Source organism: Ranitomeya imitator, chromosome 5 (genome assembly GCF_032444005.1).
Source record: "Ranitomeya imitator isolate aRanImi1 chromosome 5, aRanImi1.pri, whole genome shotgun sequence".
NCBI lineage: Eukaryota > Metazoa > Chordata > Amphibia > Anura > Dendrobatidae > Ranitomeya > Ranitomeya imitator.
Genome location: NC_091286.1, coordinates 434,865,684 through 434,893,521, shown reverse-complemented (window position 1 = coordinate 434,893,521; position 27,838 = coordinate 434,865,684). Strand labels below are relative to the sequence as shown.

Sequence of the window (27,838 nt, the reverse complement as noted above, 5' to 3'; positions counted from 1 at the left end):
TTAGCAGAATCGACCCAATTCTCACAGATGAGAGAAGCTACGGCCATCTGACCATACCTTAAATCCAAGTTCCTTATCAGGAAGTTGTTATTGTCTGCCACGTTCCAGAGGCAATAGAACTACATCCACAGCTGTGGTCATTGCATCTACTGTCTGATTAACTCAGATTGCAATTGCATCCCCCCTCCATTTAGCATACAATTTGATTTTTATGCGCCTATAAGAAATAAATTAGATATGACTGTATCTAAAGTCCAAATGCAACACATTTATATAGTTTGACAGTGCCAAGGTCATAAAGAACAAAGTGGTGTAAATGGAGAGATAGAGGGACTGCTGCCCCATCTTGAAACATCATTGTCCTTTTCCTTGGACTGTCTTTAGTTTTATGTTTTATAGGTGATAACCTTCAGACGGCTGTGACTGTTGGTAAAAAATCAGGAATGATTCCCTCCAACAGCAACATAATTATGTTGGAGGCCTGTGAACCTGAGAAAGACTTACCTGCTTCACTTACTTGGAAATCTTTGACTGAAACTCAAACACATGAAATCCATTTAAAGGCTAAGGTATGTTTTATTACAGAATTAAAAAAAAAAAACTTTGATAATATAAATGACTACATTAATACAGAGTAGGGTATGTACAGTTCCATAATCTGATATGCAAACTTGCATTTATGCTCCAGTATAAGGATTGAGCTACTTCATAGATTAGCCAAAAATGGATGCCCATACAATCTGAAACTGTTGGAAAAACATGAATTGATTGTCTAAAACTTTATTTCATATCTCTTGTCTAAAACAATCTAAGTAGAAGTTTGGTGAAATTATAACCAATAACAATTGGCATGAATTCTAGAGTTGGTCCATGTTTTATTTTTTTTACAAGTTTTGGTATTTGCATAATTTAGGGCTCAGATTCATCATTTATGAAAGTGGTTTTAAGTCAGCACAGAGCCATAACTGAGGCAACCAGAGTTAGATCTGAGTGCATCATTTCACTCATTTAGAAAATAAATTAAAAAGTCCCCCAAAGTACTAACAATAATTTTATTTCTATAGCGCCAACATATTCCGCAGCACTTTACATTTTAGAGGGGACTTGTAAATACAATAGACATTACAGCATAACAATAAACACATAGATCAAAACAGATACCAAGAGGAATGAGGGCCCTGCTCGCAAGCTTATAATGTATGAGGAAAAGGGAGACGTAAAAGGTGGATGGTAACAATTGCTTTCATTGTTCGACTATCCATAATGTAAGAAAGAGAAAAGGGAAAGATATAATTCAGACGTACCAGTTAAAACAGAGGAAGACATGGGGTTCTGGTGTGCAGTAGGTATTCTGGGTTATAAGAGATGGTGCAGACATACCTCCACCTGCAGAGCCACATACCACATATATAGCTGCTCTGTGCACACAGGACCAGAAGATTTGAGACAAGTCTATAGTTAGCAGCACGGTTTTGATCAAGGGATGGCTTTTTAAGTAATGGATGTATGATGGCATGATTCAAGGTGGAGGGAAAGATACAAAAAGATAGAGAGGTTGTATATTTTTGTTAGGTGAGCGGTGAAAGCAGGGGAAAGGGACTGGAGGAGATGTGATGGAATGGGGTCACTGGTGCAAGTGGTCGGGCGAGAAGATGCAAGGTGCCTGATTACTTCCTCTTCTGTGACTGGTTCAAAGTCAGAGAGTGAGCTAGATGCAGTGGAGGATGGAGGACAGTGCATGATATGAGGGGATTGGGAGATAATTTCCTGTTGGATATAATCAATTTTTTCTTTTAAATAATAGGCCAGATCGTCAGCGCACAATCTGCACTCTTGGGGCCTGCACTCTGGGGTTGAGTATGGAATGAAAAGTGTCAGAGACATTTTGGGTTATTGAATAGTGAGCTGATGAGGGTGTTGAAATAGGTTTGTTCGGAGAGATGAAGGGCAGTGTTGTATGTTTTAAGCATAAACTTATTATGGATTAAATCTTTGGGTAGATTTGACTTTCTTCACAGATGTTCGGCGCACCTGGAGCACTGCTGCAGGAAACATGTTTGCAGCATGTGCCATGGTTGTCGCCGTCTGTGCCATCTTGTTCTATGTATAGGAGGTGCAGTTTCATCTAGGGCACATTGCAGTATTTCATTGTAATGCTTCAGTGCAGAATCAGGACATGGAAGGGAGGAGATAGGGGCCAGTGATAACTGCAAGTTCTTCATAAGTTTCTTGGTGTTAATGGTCTGTATATTTCTATATGTGTGGAAAGTAAAGGTTACCTGAGCGGGATGTCAGTTCTTGATGGAGAATGAAAGAAGGTTGTGGTCAGAGAGCGGGAGAGGGGAGTTTGTGAAATCATCTACTGAGCAAAGCCGAGAGAACATCAAGTCAAGGGAGTTTCAGTCTTCATGCGTTGGAGAGTTAGTAGGCTGTGAAAGGCCGAAGGAGGAGGTTACAGATAAAAGGTGAGTAGCAGATGGGGAGAAGGGAAAAGCAATGGGGATTTTAAAATCACTAATGATCAGGGTGGGTATATCGCAGAAGAGAAAGTGTTGAAGTCAGGTGGCAAAATGATCCAGAAACTGATGGGAGGAGCCCGGAGGATGATAAACCACTGCCACTCGCATGGAGAAGAGGATGTAGAGTCATCTGGACCTCAAAAGAGTGACAGCATGGACCTCAAAAGAAGGGAAAACAAGTAAGGGTACTTGAGGGATAACCTGGAAGTTACATTTGGGTGATAGGAGCAGAACAATGCCTCCATCTGCTCTGTTGTCCATTCTTGGGGTATGAGAGAAGTGTAGTCCACCATATGAGAGAGCAGCAACAGCGGTGGTGTCTGACTGCTAGATCCAGGTTTCAGTAAGAGCCAGGAGGTTAAAAGAATTATAGAGGAAGAAGTGATGGATGAAGGAGAGTTTATTACACACTGAGTAAGGATTCCAAAGGGCACAATTGAAAAAGACAGAAGACATGCAGGAAATATTTATAAGGTTAGAGGGGTTTCTGAGTTTAGCAGTTGGGGGGTTTGACTTGCTATAACATGAGGGGCCTGGATTGGGAGAGATATCTCCTGCAACTAGGAAAAGGAGGATAGAAAGAGTGAGCAGATATTTAAGTGTTTTGTGGGAGCGTCTCTTGTGTTGGATGGTGGGACTGAATGGATCTGTGCAGTTTAGCAATGTGAAAAGAGCATACTGCTATACATAGGAGAGGAGAGGAGTGAGGGGCCAATATTGATGGAGTATAAAGAGTTAATGTAAGGATGGTGGCTGTGAGTGAATGCAACAGCCAAGTCATAAATTATGCAAATGCTCATGGTAAATAATCCAAATGTACAGGAGGCAGGTTTGTTTAATTGTCTTACCTGTCTCCTTCCCTGTCTAACTGCCATGGTATAACTGCCAGTTACATGACATCACAGCATAAGGGGACAAGCAGAGTAAGTTGAAATAGCTATATACTATAACATATGCTTCCAAAGATGGCTAGCAAAGCTGGGTACATGCAGGATTCAATACCGGAGATAGAATGAGTTGAATACCTATATGAAGAGAATACAGATGAGTGTTAGTTTGTGCCATGGTATAACTGCCAGTACTTTGATAAAATGTACTTTGATTAAATGTGCATAAATGCATCCCTGCATAAATGCTCCCCCGGACTATGTTTCAATATATAGGAGGCTAGCCCTAAACTCTCAAACAATATTACCTCGTTAGCAATCAATCAAACTAAGTTGAGACAGCAGAACACAATAAATGTAGTGAACAGATAAACAAGTGTCCAGGCCTACATGGATCATAAACCACTTTGAAAAAAGTTAAATGACCTCATAGCATAAGGGGGCAAACAGAATAAGTTGAAATAGCTACATATATACCATAATGTATGTTAGGGGTCGAGTTCCCAACTCTGCACAGGGGGAATCTCAAACCACCTCTGCACAGCGGAGACGTCGGTCCCAGCGTCTGGCTCAGCCTGATACTGTGCGGATGGTTACTGCTGCCTTTCCAGGCTCAGCCATTGTAGCCAGTACTGGTCAGCGGCGAGCAGATGTCTCTGGGACTAAGTCCTGCTTTTCCCCTTCTGAGCATGCCCGGGATAAGACCTCTCATTGGAGGTCGGGGTCACATGCTCAGGTACTTTGGCAACTCCCATTGGTCCTCTAGGAAGGTCCTGAAGTTGATCAGGTACTATAGCAGCTCCCATTGGTCCTCTAGGAGGGTCCTGAAGTTGCTGCAGCTGTGAAAGGTTCGCATGGCCGCACGGCCATGTGCTAGTATCAGCTTATGTTATGAGCTTTAGCTGCTCAGTGGTTTTGACTGCTTGTGGTCAGGGTCCGTCTGACATAAGCCACTAGAATACCGGCACTCCAGTGAGGAGTTTGCATGGTGAATTCAGGGCTGGCGTAAAGCCATTAGAATTCCGGCTCCACTGGAGAGGAGGTGTTTCTGTGCTTGCTACTCCCTGACCACTGATTGATTGTGCTCTCTTAGGCAGCTGTGTTCCCTGTGACACTATCAGAGCACAGTGTTTTCCCTTTTGTGTGACTCTGTGAAGTAACAGAGTTCACTTCTACCGCCATATTGTGCAACCATTTGCTAGCAGCAGGTTGGTCTCCTGCACGGTGGACCCTGGGCTGCAAACGCACCAATAATAATATCTAAATATACTCCGTGCGTTCCGCTAGCCTTAACAACATATGCTTGCTAAGATGGCTAGCAAAGCTGGGTACATGCAGGATTCAATGCCGGAGGTAGAATGAGTTAAATACCATAACATATGCTTGCAAGATGACTAGCAAAGCTGGGTACTTGCAGGATTCAATGCAGAGATAGAATAGAAATGAGTGTTTGATTGTGCCATGGTATAACTGTCAGTACTTTGATAAAATGTACTTTGATTAAATGTGCATAAATGCACCCTTGCATAAATGCTTCCCCAGAATATGTCTCAATATATAGGAGGCTAGCTTTAAGGTCTCACAAAATATTACCTCGTTAGCAGTCAATCAAACTAAGTTGAGACAGCAGGGCACAATAAATGAAGGGAACAGACAAACAAGTGTCCAGGCCTACATGGATCATAAACCACTTTGAAAAAGTTATATGACCTCACAGCATAAGGGGACAAGCAGAGTAAGTTGAAATAGCTATATACCATAATGTATGCTTGCTAATGTGGCTTGCTAAGCTGGATACATGCAGGATTCAATGCCGGAAATAGAATTAGTTAAATACCATAACATATGCTTGCTAATATGGCTTGCAAATCTTTACACATGCAGGATTCAATGCCAGAGAGAGAATGAGTTAAATACCATAACATATGCTTGCTAAGATGGCTAGCAAAGCTGGATACATGCAGGATTCAATGCCGGAAATAGAATTAATTAAATACCTGTATGAAGAGAATATAGATGAGTGTTAGATTGTGCCATAGTATAACTGTCAGTACTTGGAAAAATGTACTTAGCACAAATAGAACTACACAATGCTCATAGTACAAAAAAGATGTCCACATACATTTCCATCAACATAAAACAAGGCTTTTTGTATATGGTGTTATAAATCAGTTAATTAAAAGTTTTTTTTAAAATGTTACATTTTTAGAACAAAAATTGGAAAACTTTTTAACATATTCATAATCTAATTTTTCTCTTATTTGGAGTCACAAATTAAAGTAAGTGAAGAATGGATTAATAATCCCACTACTCTTGGAAATGTTCACTTTGCAGTGAATGGGAAGTCCTATCAGGTTTTAACACAGTATTTTTCCAATTTGCTGCCAAAGGTAAGTGGAGAAAATAGCTTTGCCTTTACATTTAAATACCCTTTGTACAATATGTTAATTAATGAAAAGTGCACTGTCTGCTTAGGACATTAGGATATTCAGTCAGCGGAGTGGCTCCATTCTCTTTTTAAAGAGAATTTGTCACCACATTGAACCTACTGAATCTAATCTATTGATATGGGAATACAGGTTATCAAAGTCCTACCTGTATGCTTCATATCGGATGTCTTGCTTTTGAGAAAACATCTTTTATCACTTTTTGTAATCTACTTCTTCAAGAATCTGGTCAGGATGGTGCCTGGAATATAACTTCTTCTACAGAGTTTATTTTGCATGAAGCGGGGAGTTACCAGTGTGATGTGTAATGGCCGCTCTCTGCTCTCCTGATCTCACTGCAGAGCTGTGTGTGATTATAACTGACACATCTGCAGGTTCCTCTCAGCTTCAGCTTCCAGCTCACAGGTAAACGGGATTGCAATATTTTTGCAATACAACAAAGCTGAGAGAGCTGTAAATAAATTGTTTGCAAGAAGACAAAGTTTATTCCTCCTGTTCTGTGTACGTTAGTTGTCTCACACTGATAACTCACCCTTTTATTTACAACGAGCTTTGGAGGCAGAGTTATCTTCCAGGCAACATCTTCATTATAGCCTGGAATAGGTATTTTATATGTAAGAAAAACATGGATTTCTCTGGAACAAGACATCAGATCACAGATATCACAGGTATCATTTATTCAGCTTTCTATGACCTACACGTTCATATAGACTATTTCGGAGGGTTCATCCTACTGACATTTTCCCTTTGTTGAGCAGTATCCTGGTTTAATTGGAAGTAGACATCTTATGGGCTTGCTAACACCACCATATTTTCCATTCAAGTGTGGTCTGACAAAACGTCGAATTGACCAATATTATTCTATGGGGCTGTGCACATGTTTGATTTTTTTCCTTGGATCAAGTCTGTGCTAGGAAAAAATAACAGCATATTCGAGATTGATCTGATTATTGGATCACACTTGACCATGCAGGTCAATGAGTGCATGGAAATCACTGACACAATAGAGAAGATGGAGAAATTTTGTTCTCACCTCCTTGACCTGCACATTAACTGCATATGTGCAGGTTAATAGCAATTTTTTCTCGTGACATGTTCCCCATAACATAGCACAAAAATGTACCAATAAAACCCCAGCCTGGTCACTCATCCTATTATATGCTCCCCCAGCCTAGTATATGCTCTCTCAGCCTGCTCCCCCATCCTATTATATGCTCCCCCAGCCTGGTATATGCTCCCCCATCCAATTATATGCTCTCCCATCCTGGTATATATCTTTCTCTCTCTCCCCAAAAGCACGTTGTGTGCATTAAATATTTAAATAAAATGACACCGGAGTCAGCGAATATTGTGCTATCCGGAGTCATTTTGTTGAAGACACTATGTGAATTTGTCTCCAATAAAACAGAGCTTGAGATCGCATTATGCTCAGGCACTCACTCAGATGCCACATTAGTCCACCAACATTGCCAGAGATTACGTTATGTCCTCATGGCGCCAGCCATCGTGGTATGCAGTCAGCATCTACTCATACCACAATATCCAGTGCCACATTTCTCCTCCATCTGCGCCCTCCTCCATATCATCATTATCGACAGATTATCGACGGACATTTCAAGACATGACCAATTTAGATGTAAGTGTTGGATCCAAATTTGCATTGCAAGTGTATGGGTCTGTGTTAAAAAAAATATACCTGATAGAATGGAGGAGGAGATTTTATATTTTCTCTCCATGTCCAAGAAAAACTGATATCTCTATGATCAAACTCAAAATATGTCGTGTGCACTTTATGAAGTATTTTTCAGTAAAATGGCTTTCAATAGGGAAGAAAATTCCTAAAACCATTTGAAAGACGGTGCCTCATACATTGCACAGAGTAGAAGTGGTTGGTCATGTTTAAACCTAGACACCTCTGCTCTTGTATGTTCAGATAAGTGGACACTTTGGAGGAATATTTTTAACTATGCTGCATATATGTAAAGGATGGAGTTTAACAAAGCCTAAGATTTAATATTGTTGTTTTAAGGTACTATTGAATGGAACCATTTTTGCAAGAATGACTCCAAGGCAAAAGTCAAGTCTTATAGAAGAGCTTCAAAAATTAGAGTAAGTTTGAAACATTCCTTTTAATAAAGTGGGCCCAATTTAAAATATACATTGAGGAAATTAAGGTTTTTGCCATCCTGTGGATGAACATTGCAGGAAAAAATGCTGAACTGGATGACTTTTTTAGACTTACAAATTATGTTTTATTAACCCCTTCATGACCCAGCCTATTTTGACCTTAATGACCTGGCCGTTTTTTGCAATTCTGACCAGTGTCCCTTTATGAGGTAATAACTCAGGAACGCTTCAACGGATCCTAGCGGTTCTGAGATTGTTTTTTCGTGACATATTGGGCTTCATGTTAGTGGTAAATTTAGGTCAATAAATTCTGCGTTTATTTGTGATAAAAACGGAAATTTGGCGAAAATTTTGAAAATTTCGCAATTTTCACATTTTGAATTTTTATTCTGTTAAACCAGAGAGTTATGTGACACAAAATAGTTAATAAATAACATTTCCCACATGTCTACTTTACACCAGCACAATTTTGGAAACAAAATTTTTTTTTGCTAGGAAGTTATAAGAGTTAAAATTTGACCAGCGATTTCTCATTTTTACAACGAAATTTACAAAACCATTTTTTTTAGGGACCACCTCACATTTGAAGTCAGTTTGAGGGGTCTATATGGCTGAAAATACCCAAAAGTGACACCATTCTAAAAAATGCACCCCTCAAGGTGCTCAAAACCACATTCAAGAAGTTTTTTAACCCTTCAGGTGCTTCACAGCAGCAGAAGCAACATGGAAGGAAAAAATGAACATTTAACTTTTTAGTCACAAAAATTATCTTTTAGCAACATTTTTTTTATTTTCCCAATGGTACAAGGAGAAACTGAACCACGAAAGTTGTTGTCCAATTTGTCCTGAGTACGCTGATACCTCATATGTGGGGGTAAACCACTGTTTGGGCGCACGGCAGGGCTTGGAAGGGAAGGAGCGCCATTTGACTTTTTGAATGAAAAATTGGCTCCACTCTTTAGCGGACACCATGTCACGTTTGGAGAGCCCCCGTGTGCCTAAAAATTGGAGCTCCCCCACACGTGACCCCATTTTGGAAACTAGACGCCCCAAGGAACTTATCTAGATGCATAGTGAGAACTTTGAACCCCCGGGGGCTTCACAAATTGATCCGTAAAAATGAAAAAGTACTTTTTTTTCACAAAAAAATTCTTTTAGCCTCAATTTTTTTCATTTTCACATGGGCAACAGGATAAAATGGATCCTAAAATTTGTTGGGCAATTTCTCATGAGTACACCGATACCTCACATGTGGGGGTAAACCACTGTTTGGGCACATGGTAAGGTTCGGAAGGGAAGGAGCGCCATTTGACTTTTTGAATGAAAAATTATCTCCATCGTTAGCGGACACCATGTCGTGTTTGGAGAGCCCCCGTGTGCCTAAACATTGGAGCTCCCCCACAAATGACCCCATTTTGGAAACTAGACCCCCCAAGGAACTTATCTAGATGCATATTGAGCACTTTAAACCCTCAGGTGCTTCACAAATTGATCTGTAAAAATGAAAAAGTACTTTTTTTTTTCACAAAAAAATTATTTTCGCCTCAGTTTTTCATTTTCACATGGGCAATAGGATAAAATGAATCCTAAAATTTGTTGGGCAATTTCTCCCGAGTACGCCGATACCTCATATGTGGGGGTAAACCACTGTTTGGGCACACGGCAGGGCTCGGAAGGGAAGGCGCGCCATTTGACTTTTTGAATGGAAAATTAGCTCCAATTGTTAGCGGACACCATGTCGCGTTTGGAGAGCCCCTGTGTGCCTATGCATTGGAGCTCCCCCACAAGTGACCCCATTTTGGAAACTAGACCCCCCAAGGAACTTATCTAGATGCATATTGAGCACTTTAAACCCCCAGGTGCTTCACAGAAGTTTATAATGCAGAGCCATGAAAATAAAAAATAATTTTTCTTTCCTCAAAAATGATTTTTAGCCTGGAATTTCCTATTTTGCCAAGGGTAATAGGAGAAATTGGACCGCAAATGTTGTTGTCCAGTTTGTCCTGAGTACGCTGATACCCCATATGTGGGGGTAAACCACTGTTTGGGCGCACAGCAGGGCTCGGAAGGGAAGGCACGCCAATTGGCTTTTTAAATGGAAAATTAGCTCCAATCATTAGCGGACACCATGTCACGTTTGGAGAGCCCCTGTGTGCCTAAACATTGGAGATCCCCCACATATGACCCCATTTTGGAAACTAGACCCCCAAAGGAACTAATCTAGATGTGTGGTGAGGACTTTGAACTTCCAAGTGCTTCACAGAAGTTTATAACGCAGAGCCATGAAAATAAAATAAAAATTTTATTTTCTCTAAAATGATTTTTTAGCCTGCAATTTATTATTTTCCCAAGGGTAACAGGAGAAATTTGACCCCAAAAGTTGTTGTACAGTTTCTCCTGAGTACGCTGATACCCCATATGTGGGGGTAAACCACAGTTTGGGCACATGTCGGGGCTCAGAAGGGAAGTAGTGACTTTTGAAATGCAGACTTTGATGGAATGGTCTGCGGGCGTCACGTTGCGTTTGCAGAGCCCCTGGTGTGCCTAAACAGTAGAAACCCCCCACAAGTGACCCCATTTTGGAAACTAGACCCCGAAAGGAACTTATCTAGATGTGAGGTGAGCACTTTGAACCCCCAAGTGCTTCACAGAAGTTTATAACACAGAGCAGTGAAAATAATAAATACGTTTTCTTTCCTCAAAAATAATTTTTTAGCCCAGAATTTTTTATTTTCCCAAGGGTTACAGGAGAAATTGGACCCCAAAAGTTGTTGTCCAGTTTCTCCTGAGTACGCTGATACCCCATATGTGGGGGTAAACCACTGTTTGGGCACACGTCGGGGCTCAGAAGGGAAGTAGTGACTTTTGAAATGCAGACTTTGATGGAATGGTCTGCGGGCGTCACGTTGCGTTTGCAGATCCCCTGGTGTGCCTAAACAGTAGAAACCCCCCACAAGTGACCCCATTTTGGAAACTAGACCCCCCCAAGGAACTTATCTAGATATGTGGTGAGCACTTTGAACCCCCAAGTGCTTCACAGACGTTTACAACGCAGAGCCGTGAAAATAAAAAATCATTTTTCTTTCCTCAAAAATGATGTTTTAGCAAGCAATTTTTTATTTTCTCAAGGGTAACAGGAGAAATTGGACCCCAGTAATTGTTGCCCAGTTTGTCCTGAGTACGCTGATACCCCATATGTGGGGGTAAACCACTGTTTGGGCACATGTCGGGGCTCGGAAGTCAAGTAGTGACGTTTTGAAATGCAGACTTTGATGGAATGGTCTGCGGGCGTCACGTTGCGTTTGCAGAGCCCCTGGTGTGCCTAAACAGTAGAAACCCCCCACAAGTGACCCCATTTTGGAAACTAGACCCCGAAAGGAACTTATCTAGATGTGAGGTGAGCACTTTGAACCCCCAAGTGCTTCACAGAAGTTTATAACACAGAGCAGTGAAAATAATAAATACGTTTTCTTTCCTCAAAAATAATTTTTTAGCCCAGAATTTTTTATTTTCTCAAGGGTAACAGGAGAAATTGGACCCCAGTAATTGTTGCCCAGTTTGTCCTGAGTACACTGATACCCCATATGTGGGGGTAAACCACTGTTTGGGCACACGTCGGGGCTCGGAAGGGAAGGAGCACCATTTGACTTTTTGAATAAAAGATTGGCTGGAATCAATGGTGGCGCCATGTTGCGTTTGGAGACCCCCTGATGTGCCTAAACAGTGGAAACCCCTCAATTCTAACGCCAACACACCCCTAACCCTTATCCCAACTGTAGCCGTAACCCTAACCACAACCCTAACCCCAACACACCCCTAACCCTAACCACAACCCTAATTCCAACCCAACCCTAACCCTAAGGCTATGTACCCACGTTGCGGATTCGTGTGAGATTTTTCCGCACCATTTTTGAAAAATCCGCGGGTAAAAGGCACTGCGTTTTACCTGCGGATTTACTGCGGATTTCACCTGCGGATTCCTATTGAGGAATAGGTGTAAAACGCTGCGGAATCCGCACAAAGAATTGACATGCTGCGGAAAATACAACGCAGCGTTTTCGTGCGGTATTTTCCGCACCATGGGCACAGCGGATTTGGTTTTCCATAGGTTTACATGGTACTGTAAACCTGATGGAACACTGCTGCGGATCCGCAGCGGCCAATCCGCTGCGGATCCGCAGCCAAATCCGCACCGTGTGCACATAGCCTAATTCTAAAGGTATGTGCACACGCTGCGGAAAACGCTGCGGATCCGCAGCAGTTTCCCATGAGTTTACATTTCAATGTAAACCTATGGGAAACAAAAATCGCTGTACACATGCTGCGGAAAAACTGCACGGAAACGCAGCGGTTTACATTCCGCAGCATGTCACTTCTTTCTGCGGATTCCACAGCGGTTTTACAACTGCTCCAATAGAAAATCGCAGTTGTAAAACCGCAGTGAAATGCGCAGAAAAACCGCGGTAAATCTGCCATAAATCCGCAGCGGTTTAGCACTGCGGATTTATCAAATCCGCTGCGGAAAAATCCGCAGAGGACCAGAATACGTGTGCACATATCGAAACCCTAACCCTAACCCTACCCCTACCCCTACCCCTACCCCTACCCCTAACCCTAACCCTACCCCTAACCCTACCCCTAACCCTACCCCTAACCCTACCCCTACCCCTAACCCTACCCCTAACCCTACCCCTACCCCTAACCCTACCCCTAACCCTAGTTCTAACTCCAACCTTAGTGGAAAAAAAAAAAAATTCTTTATTTTATTATTGTCCCTATCTATGGGGGACAAGTGGGGGGGGGGGGGGGTCATTTACTGTTTTTTTATTTTGACCACTGTGATAGATTATATCACAGTGATCAAAATTCACATTGGAACGAATCTGCCGGCCGGCAGATTCGGCGGGCGCACTGCGCATGCGCCCGCCATTTTGGAACATTGCGGCGCTCGGGGAAGAAGACGGACGGACGCCGCCAGGATCGGTAAGTATAAGGGGGGGAGATCAGGGCACAGGGGGGGGAGATCAGGGCACGGGGGGGCGTCGGAGCACGGGGGGGGAGGGATCGGAGCATGGGGGAGAGTGATCGGTGTGCGGGCGGGTGGATCGGTGTGCAGGGGGGGTGGATCGGTGTGCAGGGGGGGTGGATCGGAGCACGGGGGGGGATCGGAGTGCGGGGGGGTTTGATTGGAGCACGGGGGGTGTGATCGGAGCACGGGGGGAGCGGACAGGAGGACGGGGGAGCGGAGCACAGGACGGAGGGGAGCGGGCCACAGATCGGGGGGCTGGGGGGGCGATCGGAGGGGTGGGGTGGGGGCACATTAGTATTTCCAGCCATGGCCGATGATATTGCAGCATCGGCCATGGCTGGATTGTAATATTTCACCATTTTTTTAGGTGAAATATTACAAATCGCTCTGATTGGCAGTTTCACTTTCAACAGCCAATCAGAGCGATCGTAGCCACGAGGGGGTGAAGCCACCCCCCCTGGGCTAAAGTACCACTCCCCCTGTCCCTGCAGATCGGGTGAAATGGGAGTTAACCCTTTCACCCGATCTGCAGGGACGCGATCTTTCTGTGACACAGCATATGCGTCACAGGTCGGATTGGCACCGACTTTCATGACGCATACGCTGTGTCACAGGTCGGGAAGGGGTTAATATATAGTCCAAGTCTTCATTACTGAAATTGAAACACCAAGAAAGATAAGTTGTGGAATTATAGAAATCACAGGATCAATAGACATGTTAATAATATGCAAATGATGAAAAAATTGAAATATCATTTTAAATATAACTATACTCTGTATTATATAAACATCTGACTGACCTCAATTTTTTGTTATAGCTATTTTGTTGGGATGTGTGGAGATGGAGCCAATGATTGTGGGGTAAGGAAATGTTAAAATAAAACACAAATTTATTGCGTTAAATCAGCGCATCATATAATGGCACACTGCATCATGAGCACCTACATTTTTTTTCCACATGCCGTAGGCATACTGACTAGTGATGAGTGAGGACTAAAATGCTTGGGTGCTCATTGCTCAGGTCGAGCAGATTGGAATACTTGAGTACTCGACCCGAGCAGCGAGCCCAATGTAAGTGTGACGCCCAGGAGACCGGGATACCCAGCACCGGACCAATGGAGTCTGTCTCTTGAGGGGGATGTCACGGGTGGCTTGACCCGGTGCTGTGGCCTCAGGCAATGCACAGTGTAAGGGGTATCATGAGGGGACAGGCACTTACTTGATCAGCAGCAGGTTCTCCCAGCGGTGACGATCTCGATCCTGGATAGATGGCTATTGTCCAAATGAAAGACTGAGGCACTGAAACGTTTAACCAGTTTACTTTAACATAAAAGGATTTACAACCAGTCCTGTCACCGGAGTCTGTATGGGAACTCTGAGTTACTTTGACCCTGCCGGGGTCTTCGCCTCTTATTGTGCGCAATTTCTGTGTGGCCCTGCTGCTGTATGTGAACTGGCTGCCGGCCCAATCTGTCCCCTCCGGGTCCTGGTTCGACGGGCAACCCGAGTCCTTTTATCGGTTTACCCCCTCTGGGAGTACCGCTGAACTCTGTGTCTGTTGCTGCATCCGACCCTAGTGAAGCTGATATCACCTCACGTTTTTCCGGTTGCTGTATTATATATAATGAATACAGCCACGGATCCGGTATCCGTCTTTGCGCCTGTTCTGGGTAGTGATTAATGCTACCCGATTCTCACAATGTCCTTTTTTCTCTATCCCTCTTCTCCTCAGGCCGGTGATTTAGGCCTGGTAACAGTCACAGGGCTGTTAGAGATTTAACTGTATGACCTCTCACTATCAGCTCCTTGGCCCAACTGCCATTTCTTCTCTCAGACCAGAATGGATCAAGGGGAGTCTCTGGAGTTCCCCCTTCTGGCCGGAGGTGGTAGTGCAGTCTTGCTATTTTAGTATTTGTACTTACTGTCAGTAACTATTTTTGTGGCAAATACCCCTAGGGGTGCCACATTAGTGTATGGGAAACCCGAGTATTTTTACCCAATCCCCCCGGGGTCCTTTTAAGGTCTAAAAACGTCAGAAAATGATGAAAACACTGCTGAAATGACACAGGAACATCATGTGGATTGCCCCTGGAAGCATTTTTGACTCCTAGGTCACAGCTCTAAGCAATGTTGTCAGTTTCATGCCATTTTTACAGGTGCACATAAAAGCATACAAAAACTAACCCAAAATGGATTTTGCTGGAAAATATGTTAAGGTACATCCTTTCCAGACTAATGACTTGTACTGTATATAAGGCAAAATAATTTACCCCAGACCAAAATGTTCCTCCACCGCTTGGGCTTTGTTCACACGCAGCGTTTTTGATGCATTTTTCAACTTTAACATTGCTTTCAACCAATACAAATGCATTCCCTGGGAAATGTAATTGTAACATTTAATAACCCAAGCTGGCCATGTGGTGTGTGACACAAAAGCAGACACATCTTGTTTAATTTATGAAGGAGGGACTCTTAAAGTCACAAAGCCTACTTTCAGAGAGGCATCAGACAGCATTAATATTCTAAAAAGGCCATTATTAAACAGTGGATCTCCTATGCTGCTTTTGCCTATGCAGTGAGTAGGTAGGCTGCCAAGAATTATGACACACCACAATACCTCTTTCACGAGAGGTACAGGAGAGCTTCCTGAAAAAATGTTCCATTGAATGCAAGGCCTGCCCTGCTATCAAGACATATGCACCCCAATAAGCCTTTCAACCCAGTTACTGGATGGCCACAGGAAAGCCCACTTCACATTCTTCAGTTGGTCCTGCCATAACGTTTTTTATGCATTAAATGCAAGGGTCGCCTTGTTCCAAATTTTCACGCACCCCAATCCCTCCTTGGAAGAAACAACACAAAGGAGCGGGTCTCCTAGACTTGTAATACCTCTACACTAAGTGTGTGGGCTGACAAATATTTCCCCATGAGGGTAAATTTAAAAAAAATATTTAATAGGGATCATAGACACCCTTGCCAAAAAATTGACTGCCACACGTTCAGTGTGGTGATCTAGTGTTGGAGAATGAGGAGACAATGCTGAAGGCCTCATTAAAAGCTAGGCACAATCTCAAGGATTGTGTCTCCCAGACTTGTAATGCCTATACACGCAGTGCATGGGCTGACAAACATTTCCCCAAGGGGGATACATTTTTTAAAAACATACTATGGGCATCATAGACACCATTGCCAAAAAATGGACTGCCTGTAGCAGCACAGAAGACGTTTAGCGTGGTGATCTAGTGGTGGAGAATGAGGAGACATTGCTGAAGGCCTCAATAAAAACTAGGCTCAATGTAAAGGATTGTGTCTCCTAGGCTTGTAATGCCCATACATTAAATGTATGGGCTGACAAACATTTCCCCATGGGGTAAATTTAAAAAAATGTTTTAATGGGGATCATAGACACCTTTGCCAAAAAATCGACTCTCTGTAGCAGCATGGAACATGTGAACCCTGGTGATCTAGTGGTGGAAAATTGAGAGGTGGAGGAAGGCCTCATTAAAAACTAGGCCCAATTTAACCCCTTCCCAACCTGTTACACAATGTATGCGTCATAAAAGTCGGTACCAATCCGACCTGTGACACATATGCTGCATCACAGAATGATTGCGTTCCTGCAGAGCGGGTGAAGGTGTTAACTCAAATTTCACCCGACCTGCAGGGACAGGGGGAGGGGTACTTCAGCTCGGGGGGGTGGCTTTGCCCCCACATGGCTATGATTGCTCTGATTTACTGTTGAAAGTGAAACAGCCAATCAGAGTAATTTGTAATATTCCACGTATGAAACTTGGTGAAATATTACAATCCAGCCATTGGCCGATGCTGCAATATCAACGGCCATGGTTGGAGACCCTGATCTGCCCCGCCACAGACTGACGGCGACGATCTGCTGCCGCCGTCAGTCTTTCCTCCCGTCTGTCCTGTCCTTTGCTGCCCTCCTCTCCCCTCCGCCCCCCGTTCTCCCCTCCACCCCCCCACTGTCCGATCCCACACCCCACACTTACTGAGTCCCGATGTCCCTCCATCTTCTCCTATGGGCACCGCCATCTTCCAAAATGCCAGCAGATTCATTCCAGGTACATTTTGATCACTGTGATAGAACCTATCACAGTGATCAAATTAAATAAAATAGTAAATAACCCCCCCTTTATCACCTCCATAGGTAGGGAACATAATAGCATAAAGAAAATATATTTATTTTTATTTTTCCAGTAGGGTTAGGGTTAAATTAGGGTTAGGGTGTTCGGAGTCGAGTTCCTGCAGCTGCACAGGGGGAATCTTGAACCTTGTCTGCTGCAGTCTCTCATTCTGCATCAGCCGCAGTGGAGCCTGCTCAGGTCCTGAAGTTGCTCAGTTACTGTAGCAGTTCTTATTGGTCCTCTAGGAAGGTCCTGAACTTGCTGCAGCTATAAAAGGTTTGCATGGCCGCACTGCCATGCGCTAGTATACACTTGTTTATGTGTGTGTGCTGTGAGTGAAAGTAGCTCTTTAATCATCCCCTCCCTTGTGTTTGAATGCTCACGTAAGGAGGATGATTGTAATCGAGCGCCCTACTTTACCAACATAGTAGACAAACAGCGTCTATTGCTGTGACCACCAGTGCGGCATCGCTATCACCGCGCTTTCCAAACTCAAGTCTGGGTGGTTAGTGGCGTCCGTCAGTGTGGCACCACATGCACTCTCATGCTACTTTATTATTATTTCCATTACGTGTGGTACTGCGGCCCTGTGACGCAACAGGGTTTGCTTCTTTCACAAAGGGTGAAGCTAACCCGTGTGTGTATTCTCATTGTACCGGCATATAGTCCGACATTGCTTAGCAGCAGGTTTCATCTCTGCACGGTGGACCCAGGGCTGTGAACGCACCTTATTCCTTTTCTCTAATTATTTGGTGCGTTCTGCTAGCCCTAACATAGAGTTAGGGTTACAATTAGGATGAGGGTTAGAATTAGGGTTAAGGTTAGGGTTGCAATTAGGGTTAGGGTTAGAATTAGGGTTAGGGTTAGAATTAAGTTATGTGCACACGGTGTGGATTTGGCTGCGAATCCGTAGCAGATTGGCCGCTGCAGATTCGTAGCAGTTTTCCATCATGTTTATAGTACCATGTAAACCTATGGAAAACCAAATCCGCTGTGCCCATGGTTCGGAAAATACCGCTCGGTATTTTCCGCAGCATATCAATTCTTTGTGTGGATTCCGCAGCGTTTTACACCTGTTCCTCTATAGGAATCCACAGGTGAAATCCGCACAAAAAGCACTGGAAATCTGCGGTAAATCCACAGGTAAAATGCAGTGCGTTTTACCTGCAGATATTTCAAAAATGGTGCGGAATAATCTGCACACAAATCCGCAACGTGGGCACATACCCTTAAGGTTAGGGTTGGAGTTAGCGTTAGGGTTGGAATTAGGGTTAGGCTTGGAACTAGGGTTAAGATTAGTGTTAGGGGAGTGATGGGGTTAGGGTTAGACTTGTGATTAGGGGTGTGGTTAAGCTTGGGATTAGGGTTAGGGGTGTGTTGGGGTTAGGGTTGTGGTTAGGGGTGTTTTGGGGTTAGGGTTGTGATTAAGGTCATGGTTACAGTTGGGATTAGGGTTAGGGTGTGTTGTGGTTAGTGTTGGAGTTAGAATTGAGGGGTTTCCACTGTTTAGGCACATCAGGGGGTCTCCAAACGCGACATGGCGCCACCATTGATTTCAGCCAATCTTGCATTCAAAAAGTCAAATGGTGCTCCCTCCCTTCCAAGTACCGACGTGTGCCCAAACAGTGGTTTACCCCAACATATGAGGTACCAGCATACTCAGGACAAAGTGGACAACAAATTTTGGGGTCCAATTTCTCCTCTTACCCTTGTTAAAATAAAAAATTGCGGGCTAAAAAATCATTTTTGAGGAAAGAAAAATGATTTTTTATTTTCACGGCTCTGCATTATAAACTTCTGTGAAGCACTTGGGGGTTCAAAGTGCTCACCACACATCTAGATAAGTTCCTTGGGGGTCTAGTTTCTAAAATTGGTGTAAATTGTGTTGGAATTACTACTGTTTAGGCACATCAGGGGCTCTGCAAATGCAACATGACGCCCACAGACCATTCCATCAAAGTCTGCATTTCAAAATGTCACTATTTCCCTTGCAAGCCCCGACGTGTGCCCAAACAGTGGTTTACTCACACATATGAGGTATCAACGTACTCAGGACAAACTGGACAACAACTTTTCGTGTCCAATTTCTCCTGTTACCCCCTTGAAAATTAAAAATTGTGGGCTAAAAAATAATTTTTTTGAGGAAAAGATTTTTTATTTTCATGACTTTGCGTTATAAACTTTTGTGAAGCACTTGGGGGTTCAAAGTGCTCACCATATATCTAGATTAGTTCCTTGGGAGGTCTAGTTTTCAAAATAGGGTCACTTGTGAGGGAGCTTCAAATTTTAGGCACACAGGGGCTCTCCAAATGCGACATGGTGTCCGCTAACGATTGGAGCTAATTTTCCATTCAAAAAGTCAAATGGCGCTCCTTCCCTTCCCAGCCCTGCCATGCACCCAAACAGTGGTTTACCCCCACATATGAGGTATTAGTGTACTCAGGAGAAATTGCCCAACAAATTTTAGGATCAATTTTATCCTGTTGCCCATGTAAAAATGAAATAATTGAGGCGGCTAAAAGAAATTTTTTGAGAAAAAAAAGTACTTTTTTATTTTTACGGATCAATTTGTGAAGCACCTGAGGGTTTAAAGTGCTCACTAAGCATCTAGATAAGTTCCTTGGGGGGGGGGTTAGTTTCCAAAATGGGGACACTTATAGGGGAGCTCCAATGCTTAGGCACACAGGGGCTCTCCAAATGCGATATGGTGTCCGCTAACGATTGGAGCTAATTTTCCATTCAAAAAGTCAAATGGCGCTCCTTCTCTTCCGAGCCTTGCCGTGTGCCCAAAGAGTGGTTTACCCCCACATGTGAGGTATCTGCGTACTAAGGAGAAATTGCGCAACAAATTTTAGGATTCATTTTATCCTGTTGCCCATGTGAAAATTTAAAAAATTGAGGCTAAAAGAACTTTTTTGTGAAAACAAAAAGTACTTTTTAATTTCCAAGAATCAATTTGTGAAGCACCTGGGGGTTTAAAGTGCTCACTATGCATCTAGATAAGTTCCTTGGAGGGGTCTAGTTTCCAAAATGGGGTCACTTTGGGGGAAGCTCCAATCTTTAGGCACACAGGGGCTCTCCAAACACAACATGGAGTCCGCTAAAGATTGGAGCCAATTTTTCATTCAAAAAGTCAAATAGCGCTCCTTGCCTTCCGAGCCCTGTCGTGCGCCCAAACAGTGGTTCCCCCACATATTGGGTATCAGCATACTCAGGACAAATTGGACAACAACTTTCGGGGTCCAGTTTCTCCTTTTACCCTTGGTAAAATAAAAAAAAGTTGCTAAAAGATCATTTTTGGGACTAAAAAGTAAAATGTTAATTTTTTCCCTCCTTGTTGCTTCTGCTGCTGTAAAACACCTGAAGGGTTAATAAACTTCTTGAATGTGGTTTTGAGCACCTTGAGGGGTGCAGTTTTTAGAATGGTGTCACTTTTGGGTATTTTCAGCTATATAGACCCCTCAAACTGACTTCAAATGTGAGGTGGTCCTTAAAAAAAATGGTTTTGTAAATTTTGTTGTAAAAATTAGAAATCGCTGGTCAAATTTTAAACCTTATAACATCCTAGAAAAAATATTTGTTTCTAAAATTGTGCTGATGTAAAGTATACATATGGGAAATGTTATTTATTAACTATTTTGTGTCACATAACTCTCTGGTTTAACAGAATAAAAATTCAAAATTTAAAAATTGCTAAATTTTCAAAATTGTGGCCAAATTTCCATTTTTTCACAAATAAATGCAAAAATTATCAACCTAAATTTACCACTAACATGAAGCCCAATATGTTACGATAAAAAAATCTTAGAATCACTAGGATCCGTTGAAGCGTTCCTGAGTTATTTCCTTATAAAGGGCACTGGTCTGAATTGCAAAAAATGGCCAGGTCATTAAGGTCATGAAGGCGTTAGTTTCTCAGACTTTTCTTTGTCCTGTATAATTATCTTATTATCCTTTTTAAGAGGCAGATAGCATCTGTTTTTTTGGCATTGATGCATAATACATCTTTTGGAGTTGTATTTTAGTGCCGTTGGCGATATTTATCTTTGTAGATAACTTTGCTAGCCTGATTTATTTTTTACATTTCTTACTTAAATCTTTATACTCCTGAAATGTCATTTCAGTATTCTCAGATTTCATGAGTTTTTGAATGCCCTATGTTTTTGTCTCATTAAACTTTGCTTTTATTTATCACTAATGGTTTCTTTTGATTCCTTAACATTTTATTACAAGAGAGTATACAGTTTCTGTGGGATGCTAGTAGTATTTTCTTAAAAAAGCCCCATTTATATTGGTATCCCCAGTTACTATGACATGGTCCCAGTCTATGTGATTAAGTTCTTCCCTTAACTTGTTGAAATCAGCTTCCCTAAAGTTTCCGGTTTTGACGTTTCCCCTTTTGAATGTTTGATTGAAAATTGTATTGAAACTTACCATATTATAGTCACTGCATCCCAAACGCTCACTGAACTGTAGACCTGAAATTGTATCTGGTCTATTTGATAGAACCAGTTCCAGCAGATTACCTCCCCTGGTTGGTGCATCTACCAGCCGAGAGGTAATTGTCCTGAACTGTGAATAACAATTTGTAGCTAATAGTAAAAATTCCCCATTATAAGACCCCTGTTACTGTTTGCTGCCTTTTTAATTTGTTGCAGCATTTCATCCTCTATCTGTCAGCTATATTTCGAGGCTTGTACCAACTCCAATTAGCAGCTTTCCCTTATTGCCATCCCCATGTACATTTACCCATAGTGACTCTATATTGCTGTAACTCCCCCCAATGTCTTCATTGAGCACATGTTTTAATTTGGATTTTACAAAGAAGCACACCCCTCCACTTTTTTCATCTTTCCTGTCCTTTCTAAATGTAGTGTAACTCTCTACGTTTGTTATCCAGTCATGGCTTTAATAATATTAGGTTTCAGTAATGCCCAACACATCATATTCTGTAATCAAAATAAAAGTCTCCAGTTCATTCATTTTGTTTGTGAGACATCTTACGTTTGCCAGCAGACATTTGTTTAGCAATATTAGCACATTTGTTACTCCTACTCAACTCCTTGCTTTCCTTGCATATCCCAGCCCCCTATATCCTCATTAACCCCTACTGCTTCACTCTGGCTACTCTATCTATCCCTTTATTAGCACAACTACCCTCACTCCTCCCAGATACTAGATTAAAAGCTCCTCCATCCATCTTACCTTTTATTCCCCAAACACAGCTGCACCCTCCAAATCGATGTGCAGCCCACCCCTACCGTAGAGCTTGTAGCCAACAGAGAAGTTTGTCCAGTTCTCCAGAAACCCAAACCCTTCCTTCTTGCACCAATTTCTAAGCCTCTCATTTATCTTCCTGAGCTCCTGCTGTCTTTCGAATGACGCTTGTGGCACTGGCAGTATTTCTGAAAACACCTTGGGGGTCCTGGCCTTTAGCTTCTCTCCTAGTTATCCTGTAATTATTCTTAAAAACATTCCACCTCCCTCATGCTTTGTCATTTTTACTGATATGTACCATGACCACTGGGTTTTGTCCATCCCCACCAAGCAATCAGTCTATCTGATCGGCAATATGTCGAACCTGAGTATCCAACAGACAGCACAATGTTCGGCATTCATGGTCTCAGCAGCAGATGACCTTGTCAGTCCTCCTAAATATAGAGTCCCCTACCACCAAAATGAATCTGGCTTTTTCTGCACTCATATTTCCCTCCTTCCTACAGCAGTTTTTTTCCTGGTTGCTAGGATCAATGTCCTGCTGCAGTGATCCCAGTCCTGGGCTTGCATTTCTATTATCATCCAAACAAGCATTACTACTACTAAAGCAGGATGGCACCATTGAAGCTCTAAAAAACTATAGGGAGAAAAATACTTTATCTAAAAAACTAATTAAAGCTGCCAAAAAGGAAACAGAGAAGCACATTGCTAAGGAGAGTAAAACTAATCCCAAACTGTTCTTCAACTATATCAATAGTAAAAGAATAAAAACTGAAAATGTAGGCCCCTTAAAAAATAGTGAGGAAAGAATGGTTGTAGATGACGAGGAAAAAGCTAACATATTAAACACCTTCTTCTCCACGGTATTCACGGTGGAAAATGAAATGCTAGGTGAAATCCCAAGAAACAATGAAAACCCTATATTAAGGGTCACCAATCTAACCCAAGAAGAGGTGCGAAACCGGCTAAATAAGATTAAAATAGATAAATCTCCGGGTCCGGATGGCATGCACCCACGAGTACTAAGAGAACTAAGTAATGTAATAGATAAACCATTATTTCTTATTTTTAGGGACTCTATAACGACAGGGTCTGTTCCGCAGGACTGGCGCATAGCAAATGTGGTGCCAATATTCAAAAAGGGCTCTAAAAGTGAACCTGGAAATTATAGGCCAGTAAGTCTAACCTCTATTGTTGGTAAAATATTTGAAGGGTTTCTGAGGGATGTTATTCTGGATTATCTCAATGAGAATAACTGTTTAACTCCATATCAGCATGGGTTTATGAGAAATCGCTCCTGTCAAACCAATCTAATCAGTTTTTATGAAGAGGTAAGCTATAGGCTGGACCACGGTGAGTCATTGGACGTGGTATATCTCGATTTTTCCAAAGCATTTGATACCGTGCCGCACAAGAGGTTGGTACACAAAATGAGAATGCTTGGTCTGGGGGAAAATGTGTGTAAATGGGTTAGTAACTGGCTTAGTGATAGAAAGCAGAGGGTGGTTATAAATGGTATAGTCTCTAACTGGTTCGCTGTGACCAGTGGGGTACCGCAGGGGTCAGTATTGGGACCTGTTCTCTTCAACATATTCATTAATGATCTGGTAGAAGGTTTACACAGTAAAATATCGATATTTGCAGATGATACAAAACTATGTAAAGCAGTTAATACAAGAGAAGATAGTATTCTGCTACAGATGGATCTGGATAAGTTGGAAACTTGGGCTGGAAGGTGGCAGATGAGGTTTAACAATGATAAATGTAAGGTTATACACATGGGAAGAAGGAATCAATATCACCATTACACACTGAATGGGAAACCACTGGGTAAATCTGACAGGGAGAAGGACTTGGGGATCCTAGTTAATGATAAACTTACCTGGAGCAGCCAGTGCCAGGCAGCAGCTGCCAAGGCAAACAGGATCATGGGGTGCATTAAAAGAGGTCTGGATACACATGATGAGAGCATTATACTGCCTCTGTACAAATCCCTAGTTAGACCGCACATGGACTACTGTGTCCAGTTTTGGGCACCGGTGCTCAGGAAGGATATAATGGAACTAGAGAGAGTACAAAGGAGGGCAACAAAATTAATAAAGGGGATGGGAGAACTACAATACCCAGATAGATTAGCGAAATTAGGATTATTTAGTCTAGAAAAAAGACGACTGAGGGGCGATCTAATAACCATGTATAAGTATATAAGGGGACAATACAAATATCTCGCTGAGGATCTGTTTATACCAAGGAAGGTGACGGGCACAAGGGGGCATTCTTTGCGTCTGGAGGAGAGAAGGTTTTTCCACCAACATAGAAGAGGATTCTTTACTGTTAGGGCAGTGAGAATCTGGAATTGCTTGCCTGAGGAGGTGGTGATGGCGAACTCAGTCGAGGGGTTCAAGAGAGGCCTGGATGTCTTCCTGGAGCAGAACAATATTGTATCATACAATTATTAGGTTCTGTAGAAGGACGTAGAGCTGGGGATTTATTATGATGGAATATAGGCTGAACTAGATGGACAAATGTCTTTTTTCGGCCTTACTAACTATGTTACTATGTTACTATGTTACTTGGTTGTGCCAGATCAGGACTGGGCTTCGTAGCACTTTTCTTCCTACCCCTTCTTGTAACATTTACCCAGCTACATACTGCTCTTCCCTGATCTACCCCACCTCCACTCTCCTCCATATCACTGACCCCAGTCACCACAAGCTCAGTGAGTTCTAAACCCCTCTTCAGGTTTGCAATGCTCTCGAGTGTTGCAAGCTTCACATTTAGATCCATTACATGGGCTTCCAAACATGTAACTCACTGACATCGAGTGCAGACACCCTCAAACGGCTGTTCAAGCCATGCCTGCATCTCACAAGATGCACATCTGATAGCATTGTCCATGGAGCACATATTAAATGGGGATAAACCATGCAAATAATAGCTGAAAAAACAATGGAAAGCTAGTAAGGAGAACACCAAATGATGTTTTTGCATTTAAACTTTGAGATTGTGTTTAACTATGCACTTATCTGCAATCCTGGACTGAACGGCAACCCTCTCTCTGCTCAGCAGCTCTCGCTTAGAGTATCTGGAACTTGTAGTGCACCCAACAGTACAGTACAGATGTTTCTGTTAGAAAGTTGTGGAACAAACACTTACCTCACAGATACCCGATCACATGGACCAATCACAGGCTTCTCCTTTTTTTTTCTATAATCAAGAATTAATGCACCCCAACACTGACCAAAAACACCCATAATTCCCTAACCATTACCAATTACAAGTATGACAAAGAACAGAAAATGCGGCAGCACTCACCCTGTTGTAGTCCAATGCTTTATTCAAAACATGAAGAGTTACAGCTTCACGGTCCGAGGGAGTGCAGGTGAATGGGAGGTGAGCAGGGAACGACAGTCGTTCCCTGCTCACCTCCCATTCACCTGCACTCCCTCGGACCGTGAAGCTGTAACTCTTCATGTTTTGAATAAAGCATTGGACTACAACAGAGTGAGTGCTGTCGCATTTTCTGTTCTTTGTCATACATATGCAGCTGTCTTCCATGCGAGCACCCCCTGCACTGAAGGCTGTTCGTCATTGTTCACCGCTGTTGATCTGCCGAAAAGAGTGAGGCTGTGCAGCCCGACTTTTTTTTTTTTTGGATTACCAATTACAAGTGTAATTAAATTATACTCCAATTTTACAGAAATCTGTGGACATCAAAAAGTGGATTTTTCATAATTAACCCCTTTCAGCCATTAGACGTACTATTCCATCCATGTGGGGTGGGCCTTAATTCCCATGGACGGAATAGTACGTTATATGCGATCGGCAGCGCTCACAGGGGAGCGCCGCCGATCACGGCCAGGTGTCAGCTGCTTATCACAGCTGACATCCGGCACTATGTTGCAGGAGCGGTCATGGTCTGCCCCTGGCACATTAACCCCCAGCACACCGCGATCAAAGATGATCGCGATGTGCTGGCGGTACAGGGAAGCATCGTGCAGGGAGGGGGCTCCCTGCAGGCTTCCCTGAGCCCCCCGCAGCAACGCGATGTGATCGCGTTGCTGCGAGGGTCTTACTTCCCTCCCTGCCTGCTCCAGGCCCAGATCCAAGATGGCCACGGATCCGGATCCTGCAGGGAGGGAGGTGGCTTTACAGAGCCTGCTCAGAGCAGGCACTGTGAAGCCTGCAGCCCTGTAAGTCAGATCAGTGATCTGACAGAGTGCTATGCAAACTGTCAGATCATTGATCTGTGATGTCCCCCCCCCCCGGGACAAAAGAAAAGAGAAAAAAAAAATTTCCAAATGTGTAAAAAAATATATATATATTATTCCCATAAATACATTTCTTCATCTAAATAAAAAAACAAACAATAAAAGTGCACATATTTAGTATCGCCGCGTCCGTAATGACCCGACCTATAAAACTGGCCCTCTAGTTAACCCCTTCAGTAAACACCGTAAGAAAAAAAAAAAAAGAGGCAAAAAACAACGCTTTATTATCATACCGCCGAACAAAAAGTGGAATAACACGCGATCAAAAAGACAGATATAAATAACCATGGTACCGCTGAAAACGTCATCTTGTCCCGCAAAAAACGAGCTGCCATACAGCATCATCAGCAAAAAAATAAAAAAGTTATAGTCCTGAGAATAAAGCGAAGCAAAAATAATTATTTTTTCTGTAAAATAGTTTTTATGATATAAAAGCGCCAAAACATAAAAAAATGATATAAATAAATAAGTGTCGCTGTAATCGTACTGACCCGAAGAATAAAACTGCTTTATCAATTTTACCAAACGCGGAACGGTATAAACGCCTCCCCCAAAAGAAATTCATGAATAGCTGGTTTTTGGTCATTCTTCCTCACAAAAATCGGAATAAAAGGCGATCAAAAAATGTCACGTGCCCGAAAATGTTACCAATAAAAACGTCAACTCGTCCCGCAAAAAACAAGACCTCAAATGACTCTGTGGACCCAAATATGGAAAAATTATAGCTCTCAAAATGTGGTAACGCAAAAAATATTTTTTGCAATAAAAAGCGTCTTTCAGTGTGTGACGGCTGCCAATCATAAAAATCCGCTAAAAAACTCGCTATAAAAGTAAATCAAACCCCGCTTCATCACCCCCTTAGTTAGGGAAAAATTAAAAAAATGTATTTATTTCCATTTTCCCATTAGGGCTAGGGTTAGGGTTAGGGCTAGGGCTAGGGTTAGGGCTAGGGTTAGGGTTAGGGCTAGGATTAGGGTTAGGGCTAGGGTTAGGGTTAGGGCTAGGGTTAGGGCTAGGGTTAGGGTTAGGGTTAGGGTTGGGGCTACAGTTAGGGTTGGGGCTAAAGTTAGGGTTAGGGTTTAGATTACATTTACAGTTGGGAATAGGGTTGGGATTAGGGTTAGGGGTGTGTTAGGGTTAGAGGTGTGGTTAGGGTTACCGTTGGAATTAGGGTTAGGGGTGTGTTTGGATTAGGGTATC

The 27,838-nt window shown here is 42.7% G+C and overlaps 1 protein-coding gene across 1 annotated transcript in view; it reads left to right on the top strand.

Moving 5' to 3' along the window:
• The window catches only part of LOC138638114 (probable cation-transporting ATPase 13A4), a 385,556-nt gene that overhangs the window by 246,084 nt on the left and 111,634 nt on the right, over positions 1 to 27,838 (top strand). The window contains exons 19-22 of the mRNA XM_069727134.1: positions 400 to 569; positions 5,674 to 5,796; positions 7,883 to 7,962; positions 13,827 to 13,869. Coding sequence (XP_069583235.1) covers positions 400 to 569; positions 5,674 to 5,796; positions 7,883 to 7,962; positions 13,827 to 13,869 — 416 coding nt within the window. The remainder of the gene's footprint in view (positions 1 to 399; positions 570 to 5,673; positions 5,797 to 7,882; positions 7,963 to 13,826; positions 13,870 to 27,838) is intronic.